At 40.9% G+C, this 18,957-nt stretch overlaps 1 protein-coding gene across 1 annotated transcript in view; it reads left to right on the forward strand.

Moving 5' to 3' along the window:
- The window catches only part of KNL1 (kinetochore scaffold 1), a 70,410-nt gene that overhangs the window by 33,679 nt on the left and 17,774 nt on the right, over nt 1-18,957 (forward strand). Inside the window, exons 11-16 of the mRNA XM_019011332.4 lie at nt 390-528; nt 933-1,000; nt 1,594-1,692; nt 13,289-13,404; nt 17,356-17,446; nt 18,015-18,131. Of these exons, the coding sequence (XP_018866877.4) occupies nt 390-528; nt 933-1,000; nt 1,594-1,692; nt 13,289-13,404; nt 17,356-17,446; nt 18,015-18,131 (630 nt within the window). The remainder of the gene's footprint in view (nt 1-389; nt 529-932; nt 1,001-1,593; nt 1,693-13,288; nt 13,405-17,355; nt 17,447-18,014; nt 18,132-18,957) is intronic.

Raw genomic sequence — 18,957 nt, forward strand, 5'->3', positions numbered from 1 at the left:
TTTATTGTCTGGACTCTAGCCAGGGCCACCACATACAGCCAATATTCTAGTCTGGTTTTCTGCAGTATGGTTGCCCTGCTGTTGGTGGCTAGTAGTTGAATAATTGGATAGGTGAACATTTGGTAGCTTACAGGATCTGATTATAACTTAGATATATAATGAGGAATAATTTGCATACACAGTATAATCCATAGAGTTATTTTCAATAAAATTACTTTTAACTCTAATTAAAGGCTTAAGATGTTTGTTACTTATTCTAATTCTTTACTAAGATATTTCATATGAATTATAGATAAATTGTATGTTAGAAGTAGTATTTCTGTTAGTGTTTGTCATAAGTATACAGTGTATATTTTATTCTGATGATATTCCTTAATTGACAATTTCAGATTTTTGATCACCATACTGAAGAGGATATAGATAAAAGTGCTAACAGTGTATTGATAAAAAACCTGAGCAGGACCCCATCTAGTTGCAGCAGCTCTCTGGATTCAATCAAGGCTGATGGGACCTCTCTGGACTTCAGCAGTAAGAGCTTCATGAAGGCTAAATAATAGCAGCCATCTGCTTACTTAACTAATAATAAGTAGTTTTTAGTTCAGGAAATATTTGAATGTTGTATATGCCTTTTTGGGGTTATAAAAAGTTGATCAGTAAAATAATATTTAGTTTATTTTTAATTCTTAGTTATTGTAATGCACTGAGAAGTGACATACTACAGAGAAATAGAGTGATTTCCTTCGTGGGCTTATAATTAGTGGAGAAACACTGGAGCCTTAAAACTATAATATACTTTGCCCTGCTACATGACTGTCTTCCCAGAAAGATCCCAATGGGTAGCTTCAGGATCAGAAACAATCTGAATGATAACCACAATTAAGTTCACAGTTTAGTTTTGACTTGTTCATCACCAGAATTTGCTTTACTTCTAGCTTACCGCAGTAGTCAAATGGAATCACAGTTTCTCAGAGATACTATTTGTGAAGAGAGCTTGAGGGAGGTATGTTAAAATTCTTTTTCTTTTTTTTATTTATAAAGAAAAGAGGTTTAAACGTCTCATTTCTAATACACGTAATATTCTTGGTTTAAAAAATTTTTTTTAATTACAAAATATTTCAAATATACAGAAGACTACTTTTCTTTGTTAAAGATCCAACATAACAATTAATTAAATAGAGTAGAAGTCACGATTAAAAGGTATTTGTTTTGGCCGGGCATGGTGGTTCATGCCTGTTATCTCAGCAACATGGTGCCTGAGGCAAGAGAATCACTTGAGCCCAGGAGTTCAAGGCTGCAGTGAGCCATGATCACACAACTGTACCCCAGGCTGGGTGACAGAGCAAGGCCTTGTCTCAAAAAAAGAGAAAAAAATGATGTATCTTTTGGGTTTTGGGATTTTTAAAACTCTGTTTGTTATTCAATAACCTTAAGAAATGATCTTAGATAAAATCTGCTCATGTATAGCCTGTAGATATCTGGATAATATTTCCATAAATGTATACAAGATACCTTAAGCTTTTAGAAACAAATGAAGTGGTTATATCAAAGTGAAATCACATTGAATGGTCATGCAAACTTTTTTTCTTTTCTCAGAAACTCCAAGATGGGAGAATAACAATAAGGGAGTTCTTTATACTTCTCCAGGTCCACATCTTGATACAGAAACCCCGACAGAGCAATCTCCCAGGCAATGTAAGTGCAGTTTCTTGGCAAATTGGTTATCTCAGTTAAAATATATTGCACTTTTTACTAAACTGCATCAAAGCAAACATTTATTTAAAAGCACAGAAAGAATGGAAGAGAGCAAATTTTCCTATAGAGAGTTTTCTTTTTTTTTTTTTTTTTGCCTTTTTTTTTTTTTTTTTTTTTGAGATGGAGTCTCGCTCTGTTGCCCAGGCTGGAATGCAGTGGCGCCATCTCAGCTCACTGCAACCTCTGCCTCCTGGGTTCAAGTGATTCTCTTGCCTCAGCCTCCTGAGTAGCTGGGACTACAGGCGCGTGCCACCACACCCGGCTAATTTTTGTATTTTTGTAGAGACAGGGTTTCACCATATTGGCCAGGCTGGTCTTGAACTCCTGACCTCGTGACCCATTTGCCTCAGCCTCCCAAAGTGCTGGGTTTACAAGTGTGAGCCACCGTGCCCGGCCGAGAGTTTTCTTATAGTAGAGAGATGTGTGGTTAGCATAAACAAAAACCAAAAATTTTCACATGAATTTTTTTAATCATGGATTTCGATAAGATAAAATTTGAATTTTCCCTTCATTCCTTGCCATCTATTTTTTTGATACATTTTCCTGATTACAAAACTAACGTGGGCTTTTTCCTCAATTATAAAAATCTAAGGGTAGCAGAGGTTTTTAATGAACAGTTTTCAAAATCAAAAATATGTAAACTGGATACAGTGGCAGGTGCCTGTAATCACAGCTGCTCAAGAGGCTGAGGTGGAAGAATCACTTCAACGCAGGAGTTTGAGGCCAGCCTGGTCAACATATCAGTATCCTGTCTCAAAAAATTTAAGATCATAGAATATTTGAATAATACAATCCGCTCTCAATTGAAAAGATTAATAGAAAAACTTATATTCCTTACATAGGAATGTTTTTTCTCTTAAGTCTATCAGACATTTCCAACAGTTAGTTATACTCTTGGCCACAAAGAAAACATTAATAAATTTTTTAAAATGGAGGTTTTATAGAGACTACATCATCTAATCTTGATCCAATACAATTAGAACTTATAAAAGAACCAAAACATTCTGAGATTCTTAGAAATTAAGAAACACAGTATCTTGTAGATGAAGTATCCCCAACCCCTGGGGTTAGGAACTGGGCCAAACAGCAGGAGGTGAATGGTGGTGGAGTGAGCAAAGCTTCATCTGTATTTACAGCCACTTCCCATTGCTTGCATTACCAACTGAGCTCTGCCACCTTTCAGATCAGCAGTGGCATTACGTTCTCACAGAAGCACGAACCCTATTGTGAACTGCACACATGAAGGATCTAGGTTGTGCACCCCTTGTGAGAATCTAATGCATGATGATCTGTCAGTGCCTCCCCACCCCCAGATGGGACCGTCTAGTTGCAAGAAAATAATCTTAGGGCTCCCACAGATTCTATATTATGATGAGTTGTATAATTATTTCTTTATTTATTACAATGTAGTAATAATAGAAATAAAGTTCAGACTGGGCATGGTGGCTCATCACACTTGTAATCCCAGCACTTTGGGAGGCCCAGGCAGACAGATCGCCTGAGCTTAGGAGTTCAAGACCAGTCTGGCCAACATGGCTGAACCCGTCTCTAAAACAATACAGAAATTAGCTGGGCATGGTGGCACACACCTGTAGTCCCCGCTACTCGGGAGGCTGAGGTGGGAGGATGGCTTGAGCCCAGGAAGTGAAGGTTGCATTAAGCCAAGATTGCACCACTGCACTCCAGCCTAGTCAACAGAGCCGGACGCTGTCTCAAAAAATAAAAATAAAAATAAATAAAAATAAAATAAAAACAAGGAAGTTCACAATAAATGTAGTGTGCTTGAATCATCCTGAGACTATCCCCTCTTCCTGGTCCTTGGAGGAATTGTCTTCCATGAAACTGGTCCCTGGTGCCAAAAAGGTTGGGGACTGCTGTTGTAGACAACGTAGTTGGGTAAAAAAAAAAACAGGAAACACTTCTAGATAACTCCTAGATCAAAGAAGTCGAAAATATTTCTTAGTAAAGGAGAATATTTAATGGCTAGTCTGTGGGACATACAGCAAAAGCTATACTTAGCAGGAATTAAAAGCCTTAGATATCTTTGTTGTCATGGAGTCTAAAACTAAAGAAATTTTTATTTATTTATTTTTTATTTTTAGAGACGAGATCTTGCTATGTTGCCCAGGCTGGTCTTGAGCTCCTGGGCTTAAGCAGTCCACCCACCTTGGCCTCCTAAAGTGCTAGGATTACAGGCATGAGCCACTGTGCCCAGCCAAGATATTAATACTCATAATATCCACAAAAAAGATAGGAAGATAGAATTAATATAGGTAAAAAGTAGAGCTAATGAAATAGAAAACAAAAATTGTTGGAAAGGATAAATCCAGGCCAGGCATGGTGGCTCACACCTGTAATTTCAGCACTTTGAGAGACCAAGGCGAGAGGAATGCTTGAGCTCAGGAGTTTGAGACCAGCCTCGGGAAAATAGGGAGACCCTGTTTCTACAGAAAATTTTAAAATTAGCCAAGTGTAGTGGCCTGTGCCTGTGGTCCCAACTACTCAGGGGGCTGTCATGGGAGGATCTCTTGAGCCCAGGGGTTCAAGGCTGCAGTGAGCTATGATTGTACCACTGCCCTCCAGCCTGGTCAACAGAACAAGACCCTATCTCAAAAAAAAAAAAAAAGAATAAGTCCAAAAGCTATAGTTTGAAAAGACAATAAAATAAGAAAACTCCTGAAGAGTCTAATTAAGAAGAAACAAGCAGCTGCGCACAGTGGCTGGTGTCTGTAATTCTAGCTATGTGGGAGGCTGAGGAGGGAAGATCACTTGAAACCAAGAGTTCAAGACCAGCCTGGGCAACATAGCGAGACCCCCCCCCCACCCACATCTTTTAATTAAATGAGTGAATGAAAAAAGAGAAAGCTAAAATATAGAAGATTAAGAAAGAAAACGTACTCATAGATTAAAAGAGACTAAAATTATTTTTTGTTGGGTGCCATGGCTCACATCTGTAATCCCAACACTTTGGGAGGCAGAGGCGGGAGGATTGCTTGACCCTAGGAATTTGAGACCAGACCAGGCAACAGGTGAAATCCTGTACAAAATAAAATAATTAGCCAGGCCTGGTAGCATGTGCCTGTAGTCCCAGCTACTCGGGAGGCTGAAGTGGGAGTATGACTTGAGCCCAGCAGGCAGAACTTGCAAGGAGCCAAGATTGTACCACTGCACTCCAGCCTTGGAGATAGAGCCGGACCCTGTCTCAAAAAAAAAAAAAAATAAAAAACGAAGAAAGTGAAAAGGCAACCCACAGAATGTGAGAAAACAGTTGAAATCATACATCTGATAAGAAGCTTTATCCAAAATATATAAAGAACTCTTACAACTCAATAATAAAAATACAATCCAATTTAGGCCTGGCTTGGTAGCTCATGCCTGTAATCTTAGCACTTTGAGGGGCCTAGACTAGAGGATTGCTTGAGCTCAGGAGTTTGAGACCAGCCTGGGCAACATAGTGAGACCCCATCTCTATTTAAATAAATAAATAAAACATAGTGAGACTCTGTCTCTATTTAAATAAATAAATAAAATACGACCCAATTTAAAAATGATCAAAGGATCTGAAAAGATATTTTTCCAAAGAATAGTCATGTGCTGCGTAAGGACGTTTTGGTTAACAACGGACCACATATACACAGGGGGTCCCATAAGATTTTTATGGAGGCCAGGCATGGTGGCTCACACCTATAATTCCAGTGCTTTGGGAGGCCAAGGCGGGTGGGTCATTTGAGGCCAGGAGTTTGAGACCAGCCTGGCCAACATGGTGAAACCGCATCTCTACAAAAATTACAAAAGTTAGCCAGGCATGATGGCCCGTGCCTGGAGTCCCAGCTACTGAATCGCTTGAACCCAGGAGGCAGAGGCTGCAGTGAGCTGAGGTCACGCCACTGCACTCCAGCCTGGGCGACAGAGCGAAACTCTGTCTCAAAAAAAAAAAAAAAAAATTGTAATGGAGCTGGAAAATTCCTATTGCCTAGTGACATAGTAATGTAGCACAACACATTACTCACATGTTTGTGGTGATGCTAATGTAAACAAACCTGCGCTGCCATTCCTGTTAAAGGGTAGTACATATAATTATGTACAGTAACATAATACTTGATAATGATAACAGACCATTAGGTTGCTGTTTTATGTATTTACTATACTATACTCTTTATTGTTATTTTATTTTTTTGAACCAGAATCTTACTTTGTCACCCAGGCCAGAGTGCAGTGACCTTGGCTCACTGCAGCTTCAACCTCCTGTGCTCAAGGGATTCTCTTGCCTCAGCCTCCCAAGTAGCTAGGATTATATGCACAAGCCACCACACCTGGCTAATTTTTAAATATTTCTTAGAGATGGGATCTCAGTATGTTGGCCAGGCTTGGTCTCAAATTCCTGGCCTCAAGCAATCCTATTTTGCCTCTCAAAGTGCTGGGATTGCAGGTGCAAGCCACCATGCCCAGCCGTTATTGTTATTTTAGAGTATATTCCAACTTATAAATAAAACAAGTTAACTGTAAAACAGCCTCAGGCAAGTCCTTCAGGAGTTATTCCAAAAGAAGGCATTGTTATCATAGGAGATGATAGCTCCATGGGTGTTATTATTTCTCAAGACCTTCCAGTAGGACAAGAAGTGGAGGTGGAAGACAGTGATATTAATGATCTTGACCCTGTGTAGGCCTAGGCTAACGTGTGTGTTTGTATCTTAGGTTTTTATTGTTGTTGTTGTTTGTTTGTTTGTTTTGAGATGGAGTTTCTCTCTTACTGCCCAGGCTGGAGTGCAGTGGCATGATCTTGGCTCACTGCAACCTCCGCCTCCCAGGTTCAAGCGATTCTTCTGCCTCAGCCTCCCAAGTACCTGGGATTACAGGCACATGCCACCACACCTGGCCAATTTTTGTATTCTTAGTAAAGACAGGGTTTCACCCTTTTGGCCAGGCTGGTCTCGAACTCTTGACCTCGTGACCCGCCCACCTCAGCCTCCCAAAGTGCTGGGATTACAGGCATGAGCCACCACTCCTGGTGCGTGAATATACTTTAAAATTCATTTAATTGTATACTTAAATGGATGGATTGCATTGTATGTGGATTATATCTCCATAAAGCTGTTTAGAAACAAATCAATTACTAGAGAATTATATATTTGAATGTGAAAGGTAAATCAAGGATAGAAATTGGGAAGATGGGCACACAACTCTTTTGGGCCTCAGCCTTATTACCATGATAGCTGCCAGTAGAATCCTCTTGCCTCAACTGTAGATAGGGAGGAGAAAGGAGCTTAGGTGTGCATCCAGGGGCTGATACTCTTTCTACTTTTCTTATAAAGGGAAAGTAGAAAGAGTATTAGGAGACCAAGACCAAACAGAGGAGAGCAGAGGGGAAGGATAGGAACAGGGAGGATGTTGGCAGGGTGAAGGAGGGAGAGGATGCTTTAGGAATTGATCCTTGACAAATTGATGTTATGAATCTTCCCCTTTCCTCCCAGGTCTTGCTGAAGTCAGGAGGGGCAGTGATAGGAAAATATATCTGGGAACAAACCTATCAAAATGGAAAGAGAGTTCAGGGTACTTCAGGAAAGAAGTTGAAAATCCCAAAATAGGAAAAGGCCAAAGAGATGGATTATATGTGGACCATGGAAAATGAGGTTCGTGGCTGTGGGCATCTGTTTCAGGATTTTTTTTTTTTTTTTTTTTTTTTTTTTTTTTTTTTTTGAGATGGAGTTTCACTTTGTCATCCAGGCTGGAGTGCAGTGGCACGATCTCGGCTCACTGCAGCCTCCACCTCCTGGGTTCATGCCATTCTCCTGCCTCAGCCTCCCGAGTAGCTGGGACTACAGGCACCTGCCACCATGCCCGGCTAATTTTTTGTATTTCTTTTTAGTAGAGACAGGGTTTCACTGTGTTAGCCAGGATGGTCTCGATCTCCTGACCTCGTGATCTGCCCACCTCAGCCTCCCAAAGTGCTGGGATTACAGGCGTGAGCCACCATGCCCGGCCTGTTTCAGGATTTGTTTTTTGAGATGGAATTTCACTCTTCTTGCCCAGGCTGGAGTGCGGTGGCATGATCTCGGCTTACCGCAACCTCCGCCTCCCAGGTTCAAGCGATTCTCCTGCCTCAGCCTCCCAAGTAGCTAGGATTACAGGCATACACCACCACGCCTGGCTAATTTTGTATTTTTAGTAGAGGCAGGGTTTCCCCGTGTTGGTCAGGCTGGTCTCAAACTCCTGACCTCAGATGATCCGCCCGCCTCAGCTTCCCAAAGTGCTGGGATTATAGGTGTCAGCCACCACACCCACCTGGGGAATGTATTCTTGAGGCAGGGGGAGAGATGTGTGCCAACCCTCACAGACATGTACACAGCTCCCATATATACGTACAGTTGCAGGAACTCAGTTGGCGGCACTAGCAGAAGGTGCTATTGTAGAGGCCCATGACCCCCTGCATGCTCATGTAGTGACTCAGGCCAAAGCACTATAACTCACATCTCCTAGTAAGGGTGAGGATCTGTTTTTGTTTTTTGTATTTTTTTGAGACGGAGTCTCGCTCTGTCACCCAGGCTGGAGTGCACTTCCCGGGTTCAAGTGATTCTCCCTGCCTCAGCCTCCCCAGTAGCTGGGGATTACAGGCACCCACCACCATGCCTGGCTAATTTTTGTATTTTTAGTAGACGTGGGATTTCGCCATGTTGACCAGGCTGGTCTTGAACTCCTGACCTCTGGTGATCTACCTGCCTCGGCCCCCCAAAGTGCTGGGATTACAGGCATGAGCCACCGCACCCAGCTGGTTGAGAAATTACTGCAAGTGCTCCTGCTAGGCTTGAAGTTCTCAGATACTGATTATGTATAAGTTGGACACTACTTAATCATAGTAAGTCCTGGAGAGGAGGGTGGCTTTACACATGGTGCTGAATTCAAGGTGCAGCAATTAATCCACCCACTGCATACAGCATAGGCAACTGCATTCAATATGTGCTTGCTGTGCATGAGCCTAATATTCACTGGCACTTTTCTTCCTGGCAGATCTCTGGGAATGTGGTCTTGTGCTTCACTTTATGTGTTATGAAAGTTTATGATGAAACCTTTTTAAAACAATTTTAGTATTATAGAAAATTTCAAACATATCAGAAAATAGAGAATAGTTTTATTAACCCCCTGTGTGTCTGTCACCCAACTTCAAAAATTATCAACTCTAGTCTTGGTGCTATGGCTCATACCTGTAATCCCAGTACTTTGGGAGGCCTAGGCAGGAGGATCACTTGAGGTCAGGAGTTCGAGACCAGCCTGGCCAACATGGTGAAACCTCCCTCTACCAAAAAAATACTAAAATTAGCTGAGAGTGGTGGTGCATGCCTGTAGTCCCAGCTACTCGTGAGGCTGAAGTGGGAGAATCACTTGAACCCGGGAGATGGAGGCTGCATGAGCTGACATCGCGCCACTGCACTCCAGCCTGAGCAACAGAGTGAGAGCTTGTCTCAAAATTATCAACTCTTGTTTTTTCTCTACCTAACCCTCCATTTCCCCTCCCCCCAATAATTGTGAAGCAAATTCCAAGCATCATCAATCTATAAGTATTTCAATATGTATTCCCTAAAAGGGTGAAGACTCTTATTTTAAAAACATATCCAATATAATCATACCATAAAATGGTTAATTATTCAGTCAGTGTTTACATTTCCCTGATCGTCTTATGCCTTTTTTTTTTTCCCAGTTTGTTATCTTGGGATCCAAATGAGATTCAAACATTGCCGATTAGTTGAAATCTCTCTCTAGTCTTATAATCTATAAGGTCCTTTTCCATCTCTCTTTTTCTTTTTTCTTTCTTTTTTTTTTTGGTATTTAAAAAATTTTTTTAATCTTCACTTTTTTTCTTTCCTTCCTTCCTTTTAATGAAGGAACCAGGTTTTTCTGTAGCGTTTACCACAGTCCAGATGTTGCTAATTGTGCATACCCAAATATTTCTCTGCCCTTTTTTTTTTGTAAATTAATATAGGCTTGATTAGATTAACAGCGTTTTTTTTTTTCAAGTTTACTTTATCGTTGTAATTCCATTAGGAAATAGATAATGTCTGGTGATGACGTGTTTGCAGCCATTAATTCATTAGAGGTTGTAAAGAAGTGATATACTCCAGGTTGAGCATCCCTAATCCAAAAAATCACAAATCTGAAATGCTCTAAAACCCAAAATTTTTGAGTGCTGACGTGACACCACAAATGGAAAATTTCACACCTGACCTCGTGTAATGGGTTGCTGTTAAAATGTACTGTGAGTCAGGAATGGTGGTGATGCTGAACAGCCACAGATAGTCCACATGGGTGGCCGAGGTAGTGATACCTTTGCTTTATGATGGTTCAATATATATAAGCTTTGTTTCATGCAGATTATTTAAAATATTGTATGAAATTACTGTCAGGCTATGAGTATAAAATATATATGAAACATAAATTAATTTCATGTATAAACAGGTTCCATCCCCAAGATATGTCATTATGTGTATGCAAATATTCCAAAAATCTGAAAAAAAAAATCCAAAATACTTAGCTGGGCATGGTGGCTCACACCTGTAATCCCAGCACTTTGGGAAGCCAAGTCAGGCAGATTGCCTGAGCTCAGGAGTTCAAGACCAGCCTGGGCAATACGGTGAAACCCTCTCTCTACTGAAAATACAAAAAAAATTAGCCAGGCCTGGCAGCATATGCCTGTAGTCCCAGCTACTCGGGAGACTGAGGCAGGAGAATTGCTTGAACCTTGAACCCAGGAGGCAGAGGTTACAGTGAGCCGAGATCACGCCACTGCACTCCAGCCTGGATGACAGAGTGAGACTCTATCTCAAAAGAAAGAGAGAGAGAGGGAGGGAGGAAAGGAAGGGAAGGGAGGGGAGGGGAGAGGAGGGGGAAAGGGGAGGGGGAGGGAAGGGAAGGGAAGGATAGGATAACATAATCTGGGTTCTAGTGTTGTCATTATTTAGAGATGGGGTCTCACTTCCTCACCATGCCCAGCTAAAGTTTAAAAACTGTTTTAAAGACAAGCTCTTGCTTTGTTTCTCAGGCTGGTCTCAAGTGATCCTCCTGCCTCAACCTCCTGGGATTACAGCATGAGCCACTGTGCCCAGGTCTGCCATTTCTTTTTCTTTTCTTTCTTTTTTTTTGAGATGGAGTCTTGCTCTGTCACCTAGTCTGGAGTGCAATGGTGCGATCTTGGCTCACTGCAACCTCCGCCTCCCGGGTTCAAGTGATTTTCTCGCCTCAGCCCCCCAAGTAGCTGGGATTACAGGTGCCCGCCACCACGCCCGGCTAATTTTTGTATTTTTTAGTAGAGATGGGGTTTTGCCACGTGGGCCGGGCTTGTCTTCAGCTCCTGACCTCAGGTGATCCGCCTGCCTTGGCCTCCCAAAGTGTTGGGATTACAGGCGTGAGCCACCGCACTGGCTGCCATTTCTTTTTTTTCTTTCTTTCTTTTTTTTTTTGAGATGCGGTTTCGCTCTTGTTGCACAGGCTGGAGTGCAATGGCACTGTCTCTGATCACCGCAACCTCTGCCTCACAATTTCAAGTGATTCTCCTGCCTCAGCCTCCCGAGTAGCTGGGATTACAGGCATGCGCCACCACACCCGGCTAATTTTGTATTTTTACTAGAGACAGTGTTTGTCTATTGTTGTTCAGGCTGGTCACCAACTCCCAAACTCAGGTGATCCGCCTGCCCTGGCCTCCCAAAGTGCTGGGATTACAGGCATGAACCACTGCACCCGGCCTGCCATTTCTTTTTTAACCAGTATATATAGTTTTGATTTTTATGTATAATTCTAGCCTTAAAAATCCTTTTTTTTTTTGGCTGGTTGCAGTGGCTCATGCTCATAATCCCAGCACTTTGGGAGACCAGAGGAAGAGGATCACTTGATCTAGGAGTTTGAGACCAGCCTGGGCAACGTAGCAAAACCCCATAACTAAAAAAAAAAATTTTGGCCGGGCACAATGGCTCATGTCTGTAATCCCAGCACTTTGGGAAGCCGAGGTGGGCAGATCACCTGAGGCCAGGAGTTCGAGACCAGCCTGGCCAACATGGTGAAACCCTGTATCTACTAAAGATACAAAAGTAGCCGGGCACGGTGGCACACACCTGTAATCCCAGCTACTGTGGAGGCTGAGGCAGGAGAATCGCTTGAAGCCTCGAGGTGGAGGTTGCAATGAGCTGAGATCACGCCACTTCACTCCAGCCTGGGCAACAAGAGTAAAATTTCATCTCAAAAAAAAAAAAAAAGGAAAAAAAAAATTTTTTTAATTAGCCAAGCATGGTGGCTCGCATGCACCTGTAGTCCCAGCTAACTGGCAGGCTGAGGTTGGGGGACTGCTTGATCCCGGGAGGCTGAGGCTGCAGTGAGCCGTGATCACACCATTACACTGCAGCCTAGGTGACAGCTAGACCCCCTCTCAAAAAAAAAAAGGCTAGTCATAGCTGGAGACAGTGGCTCACATCTATAATCCCAGTGCTTTGGGAGGTTGAGGCAGGAGAATCACTTGAGGCCAGGAATTCGAAACTATCCGGGGCAACATAGCAAGACCCCGTCTCTACAAAAAATTTTAAAATTAGCCAGGCGTGGTGACACACCTGTAGTACTAGCTACTGGAGAGGATGAGGCAGGAAGATCGCTTGAGCCTAGGAGTTGGAGATTCAGTTGTAGGGTTTTGTTTGATTTTTGTAAATAAGGAGCTGACTTGATTTTTTTCTTTTCTTTTCTTTTTTTTTTTTTTTTTTTTTTTGAGACGGAGTCCTGCTCTGTTGCCCAGGCTGGAGTGCAGTGGCGCAATCTCGGCTCACTGCAGCCTACACCTCCTGGGCTCAAGTAATTCTCCTGCTTCAGCTTCTAGAGTAGCTGGGACTACAGGTGTGCGCCACCATGCCCAGCTAATTTTTGAATTTTTAGTAGAGACAGGGTTTCACCTATTGACCAGGCTGGTCTCAAACTCCTGACCTCAAGTGATCTGCCTGCCACCTCCCAAAGTGCTGGGATTACAGGTGTGATCCACTGTGCCCGACCCTGACTTGATTTTTTCAATACTGCATCAAGGACATCAAAACCATTGGATTAGTTCTGCAAAACATTTTTAAATAACCAAATTTTCACTGCCTTGTTTTATAATTGGAGGATGTGCCAGAAAAGTTTGAGTTCAGCCTGGGATAGAGTAAGGATTATGGCTAGAGAATGGGAATAGTTACTAGGAAACTGGCTTAAAAAAAAAAAATTAAAAAGGGTTCCTGGTAAGTTGAATTTTTAGGTAATGTTTATTTTCTTAACGCATAGCCATTTTCAAACTACTGTCATTCCCATGTGAGTAAGAACAACCACAGTTCCAGTAAACATCTATGGGGAAAGGGACTTAGAAGTCAGAGACTTGAATTCAGATTCCAATTTTTTGTTTACTGGCCTTATGAACTTGAGTATTCAAATTTTTCTTTGTAGAACATTTTAAAATAGGCACTCTGAAATTTGAGTTAATTCTTGTATATGGTTTTGTCTGCAAGATACCAGTTCTCAGGGACTGAATTTTTTTTTCCAGTTTACTGTAAACACACCACCTACTCCAGAAGACCTGATGTTAAGTCAATATGTTTACCGACCCAAGATACAGATTTATAGAGAAGATTGTGAGGCTCGTCGCCAAAAGATTGAAGAGTATGAAAGCTTTAATTTTTATGTGTGTTTTTTTGAGGGGAGGGATCAGTGAATAGTTTGTGTGGTAAGGTTTTGATTAGAATAATGCTGGCATGGGGTAAAATTGATGGCATTAATTGGCAGTGTGATGTGGGAGAAAGAGCTTTGGCCTCGTAGTCAGATTGAAGCTCAGTCTTGGCTTCAACACTAGCTGTGTAACCTTGGGTAAGTCATTTAACCTTCATTTCCAAATCCTTAAAGTGAGGATAATAAAACCTACTCAGCCAATAGATATGAACAATAGAAATGGCGTATATAAATTGTTTTCATACCGTTCTTAGGAAAAGGTAGGTCCTTAATAAGAATAAACAGTAATTTTTAGATTATGATATCATAAGTTGATTGCTAGAGAACACCTTCAAAAGAAAATATCCTTTAGAGATTTATGCAAGTTGAGTAACCTTAGAAATGCTCCAAAATCCAAAACGTTTTAGCCACCAACATGATGCAAGTGGAAAATTCCACGCATAAATACGTAAGTACTTTACACAAACTTTGTTTCATGCACAAAATTGTTTAAAATATTGTATAAAATTACCCTCAAACTATGTGTACAAGGTATATATGAAACATAAATGAATTTCACGTTTAGGCTTGGGTTTCACCCGCAAGGTATCTCGTATATCCAAATAGTCCAAAATCCAAAACACTTCTGGTCCCAAGCATTTCAGATAAGGGATACTCAATCTATATATAGTGCCTGAAATCAGATTGCCTTTGAGTTTATAATTTTACCACATTTACGCTTGTTTACATATATAAAAGAACATGGTTTTACGTAGAAGATAGCTCATTGCTATGGTATACGTAAATACTGCAGACTGATTTACAAATTAGATACATCTAGATTCCCTTAGGTAAATCAGACTTTAAAACTCAAAATAATGTTTATGTCATACTTATCTGGGACTATCCAACTAAATTTGAACCAATCTAACAGAAAAGAAATAAAATAGTCTTTAAGAATTATCTGGGTTTTAGAAGTAGAAGAAAAAGAATATTAAAAATTTTTCAAAAGAATTATGTAGTTTTGGCTGGGCGCAGTGGCTCAAGCCTGTAATCCCAGCACTTTGGGAGGCTGAGGCAGGTGGATCACAAGGTTAGGAGATTGAGACCATCCTGGCTAACACAGTGAAACCCCGTTGCTACTAAAAATACGAAAAATTAGCCGGGCGCGGTGGCGGGAACTTGTAGTCCCAGCTACTCGGGAGGCTGAGGCAGGAGAATGGCGCGAACCCAGGAGGTGGAGCTTGCAGTGAGCTGAGATCGCACCGCTGCACTCCAGCAGCTTGGGCCAAAGAGCGAGACTCTGTCTCAAAAAAAAAAAAAAAGAATTACGTAGTTTTAAAATCAGAAATTTAAGATATTTCAGATTTTCCTGATTGTGTTCATTTAACAAATATTTATTGAGCACCTACATCTGCCAGGTACTATACTATGCACTGGGGTTCATCGCTGAACAAAACTGGCAAATTTTGTATCTTCATGTTGTTGGAAAGAGTTGGCTGTGTCAGGATTTCCCTGAGAATGTTTGTTTGTTTGTTTCTTTGTTTATTTTAATTGAGACAGAGTCTCGCTCTGTTGCCCAGGCTGGAGTGCAGTAGCGCCATCTCGGCTCACTGCAACCGCTGCATCCTGGGTTCAAGCGATTCTCTTGCCTCAGCCTCCCGGGTAGCTGGGATTACAGGTGCCCACCAACATGCCAGGCTAATTTTTGTATTTTTAGTAGAGACGGGGTTTCACCATGTTGGCCAGGCTGTTCCTGAACTCCTGACCTCAAGTGATCTACCCACCTCGGCCTCCCAAAGTGCTGGGATTACAGGCGTGAACCACCACACCAGCTGAGAATGTTTATTTTGAATGAAACTGGATCTTACACTCAATGAGTGGTAGGTTTAGTTGTGCTTTACTGTTTGATTTTGCATCTGTGTGCCTGCATATATCCTCTACAAGAGATATTCTATCTCTGTTAGAAATTTATTTTCTCCATTTATTAACAAAAGACTAATATATATTGAGACTATCATAACTTTGCTGCTTTTATAGATGCTATTCTAAAAATGTGAAATATGACTTTGGACTGAATTGGAAACTTTTATTTTATTTTTTATTTTTATTTTTGAGACAGAGCCTCACTCTGTCACCCAGGCGCGATCTTGGCTTACTGAGAACTCTGCCTCCTGGGTTGACGCCATTCTCCTGCCTCAACCTCTACTACTACAGGCACCCGCCACCATGCCTGGCTAATTTTTTGTATTTTTAATAGAGACGAGGTTTCACCGTATTAGCCAGCATGGTCTCGATCTCCTGACCCCGTGATCCACCTGCCTTAGCCTCCCAAAGTCCTGGGATTACAGGCGTGAACCACCGCGCCTGGCCGGGAACTTTTATTAAAATAATACACAAAAAAATTAGCTGGGCGTGGTGGCAAGCACCTGTAGTCCTAGCTACTCGGGAGGCTAAGGCAAGAGAATTGCTTGAACCCAGAAGGTGGAGATTGCAGTGAGCCAAGATTGCGCCACTGCACTCCAGCCTGGCAGCCTGGCAACAGGGTGAGACTCCGTCTCAAAAAAATAAAATAATAATAGCTACAACTTTATAGCAGCGATCATTGACAGACCTTAGGATTCTTTATAAGCGAAATGTTTCACATTGGAACAAGTTGGTACGTTGAGATGAGAATTCTGTTAGTGATAGAAGTTTTTTTGATGTATGACATTCTTGAACTGCTGTTCTTCAAGTGAATAATCAGGCTTTTCTTGAATGAATTCCCCTCTTATTATGTAGAAAAAAACTAGGAAGAATTAAATTAAGCATGATTGTAGATCTGAGCTGGTTCATTCAAGCTGGCTTCTGAACCCTATGCTTGAAGGGGTGGCCTGCCCCTCCACACTTGTGGGTATTTCTAGTCGGATGGGACGAGAGACTGAGAAAAGAAATAAGACACAGAGACAAAGTATAGAGAAACAACAGTGGGCCCAGGGGACCGGCGCTCAGCATACCAAGGACCTGCACTGGCACCGGTCTCTGAGTTCCCTCAGTTTTTATTGATTGTTATCTTCATTATTTCAGCAAGAAGGAATGTAGTAGGAGAGCAGGGTGATAATAAGGACAAAAACATGTAAGCAATAGAATCTACGTCATAGTTAAGTTTAAGAGAAGGTACGGTGACTGTACGTGCACGTAAGCCAGATTTATGTTTCTCTCCACCCAAACATCTCAGTGGAGTAAAGAATAACAAGGCAGCATTGCTGCAAACATGTCTCGCCTCCCACCATAGGGCGGTTTTTCTCCTATCTCAGAATTGAACAAATGTACAATCGGGTTTTATACAAAGACATTCAGTTCCCAGGGGCAGGCAGGAGACAGTGGCCTTCCTCTATCTCAACTGCAAGAGGCTTTCCTCTTTTACTAATCCACCTCAGCACAGACCATTTATGGGTGTCGGGCTGGGGGACAGTCAGGTCTTTCTCATCCCACGAGGCCATATTTCAGACTATCACATGGGGAGAAACCTTGGACAATACCCCGCTGTCAAGGGCAGAGGTCCCTGCGGCTTTCCGCAGTGCATTGTGCCCCTGGTTTATTGAGACTAGAGAATAGCGATGACTTTTACCAAGTATACTGCTTGTAAACATTTTGTCAACAAGGCACGTCCTGCACAGCCCTAGATCCCTTAAACCTTGATTTCATACAACACATGTTTTTGTGAGCTTCAGGTTGGGTCAAAGTGGCTGGGGCAAAGTGGTTGGGGCAAAGCTACAAATTAACAACATCTCAGCAAAGCAGTTGTTCAAAGTACAGGTCTTTTTCCAAATGGAGTCTCTTATGTCTTTCCTTTCTACGTAGACACAGTAACAGTCTGATCTCTTTCTTTTCACTACAGTGCTAATTAACTTTTCCGTATTTTAGATTAAAGCTTTCTGCATTGAACCAAGATAAGCTGTTGGTTGATATAAATAAGAACCTGTGGGAAAAAATGAGACACTGCTCTGACAAAGAGGTACTTTTGTCTCATTTTCTGAATGAGAATCAGTGAAGACATTCTGAACGATGTTTATTGTGAAATGAGTAACTGTTACTTGGTCATAGTGATGAGTTATTTAACTTATTTTTTAAGTGTAATGTGGTACCAAGGTCTTATTTAATTATACACAATTGTTAATATATAATCTTTTCAAACCTGAGATGATCAATTTAATATATGAAATATAGTTGAAGTTTATTTAGAGTTCCCTCCTTGCTATTTGCGTTTCACTTAGATTTAGACGAAGAAAAGATTTACTTTAATTGATTAAATAGCAAGCAACCCATTTTATATGTGCCCTAATATATTAAAAAGTTTCATTAGCTAAGAGCCTGTCATTTTCTAATTCATAATATGAATAAGTGAATTAAAGGCAGGAATCAAAACTGAAATCTTTTTTCTGGTCTTAGACAATTATATGGAATTAAATTTGCAAATGACAAATATCCTGCCTTAGGATAGGCAAAGCCTAGCCTTCCTAGACCATTTACCTCTTCTGACTCGTTTGTTTTAGTACAATGTTCTCTATAACTTTCCCTTCCAGCTGAAGGCCTTTGGAATTTATCTTAACAAAATAAAGTCATGTTTTACCAAGATGACTAAAGTCTTCACTCACCAAGGAAAAGTGGCTCTGTATGGCAAGCTGGTGCAGTCAGCTCAGGTAATTTGAGACAGTTAATATCATAGAAAGAGAGAGATATTAAAATTACTTTCTAGTGGTTATAGAATATGAAGAATCTTCCTTAGAAGACATGTGAATAAGACTTGGGCAAAAACTTACAATTAAGAGGTAAGGTTCAATTTGTCAAAAGTGGCAAATCCTGACATCTTGAGTAATACTGGAATATAATTACTAATGTGGGCCTATGTCTCATCTCAAATACTATTATCCATCATACATACTGAAATAAAATACATAGGATTCTGGTCTCCCATTGCTAAGGACTGTACCATAGTATTATCTTCTTCATAGTCCATACTAAGCTGTATATGTATGCACATGTGTTTAAAGTAGCATTTCCCAAAATGATTAGCTTTTTTAAAAGGCTCTGCATAAAAAAACTTTCCATTGGCAAGTAAGTATAGGAAATATTGCAAGCAATATGCCCTTTCAGAGAAATATAATTTTTTAAAGTCTAAGCATAAATGCTGTAATTCTTTTTGACCACTGTTTCCTATGTTTAATTTATTATAGAAATGTTTTTAAGTAATATTAATATATTGTATTCCATGGAACACCTATAGAAATGCTAAAATAAAGTACCAGAATTAGTTTTATGTCAATATGCTTTTTAAATTATTTCATTTTCTTTTAATAAAATATTTTATTAAATTTATAAAATAAACTTATTTTATTTTCCAGAGTTCTTTTGGCTAAAACTTATTTTAATAAAATTTACTTTTATTTTTTAAGTTCCAACCTAAAACTTTGACCTTCATTTTAAGATTTGCCTGTTTGTGGGCTGGGCGCGGTGGCTCACGCCTGT

The sequence above is a fragment of the Gorilla gorilla genome, chromosome 16, assembly GCF_029281585.2.
Source record: "Gorilla gorilla gorilla isolate KB3781 chromosome 16, NHGRI_mGorGor1-v2.1_pri, whole genome shotgun sequence".
NCBI lineage: Eukaryota > Metazoa > Chordata > Mammalia > Primates > Hominidae > Gorilla > Gorilla gorilla.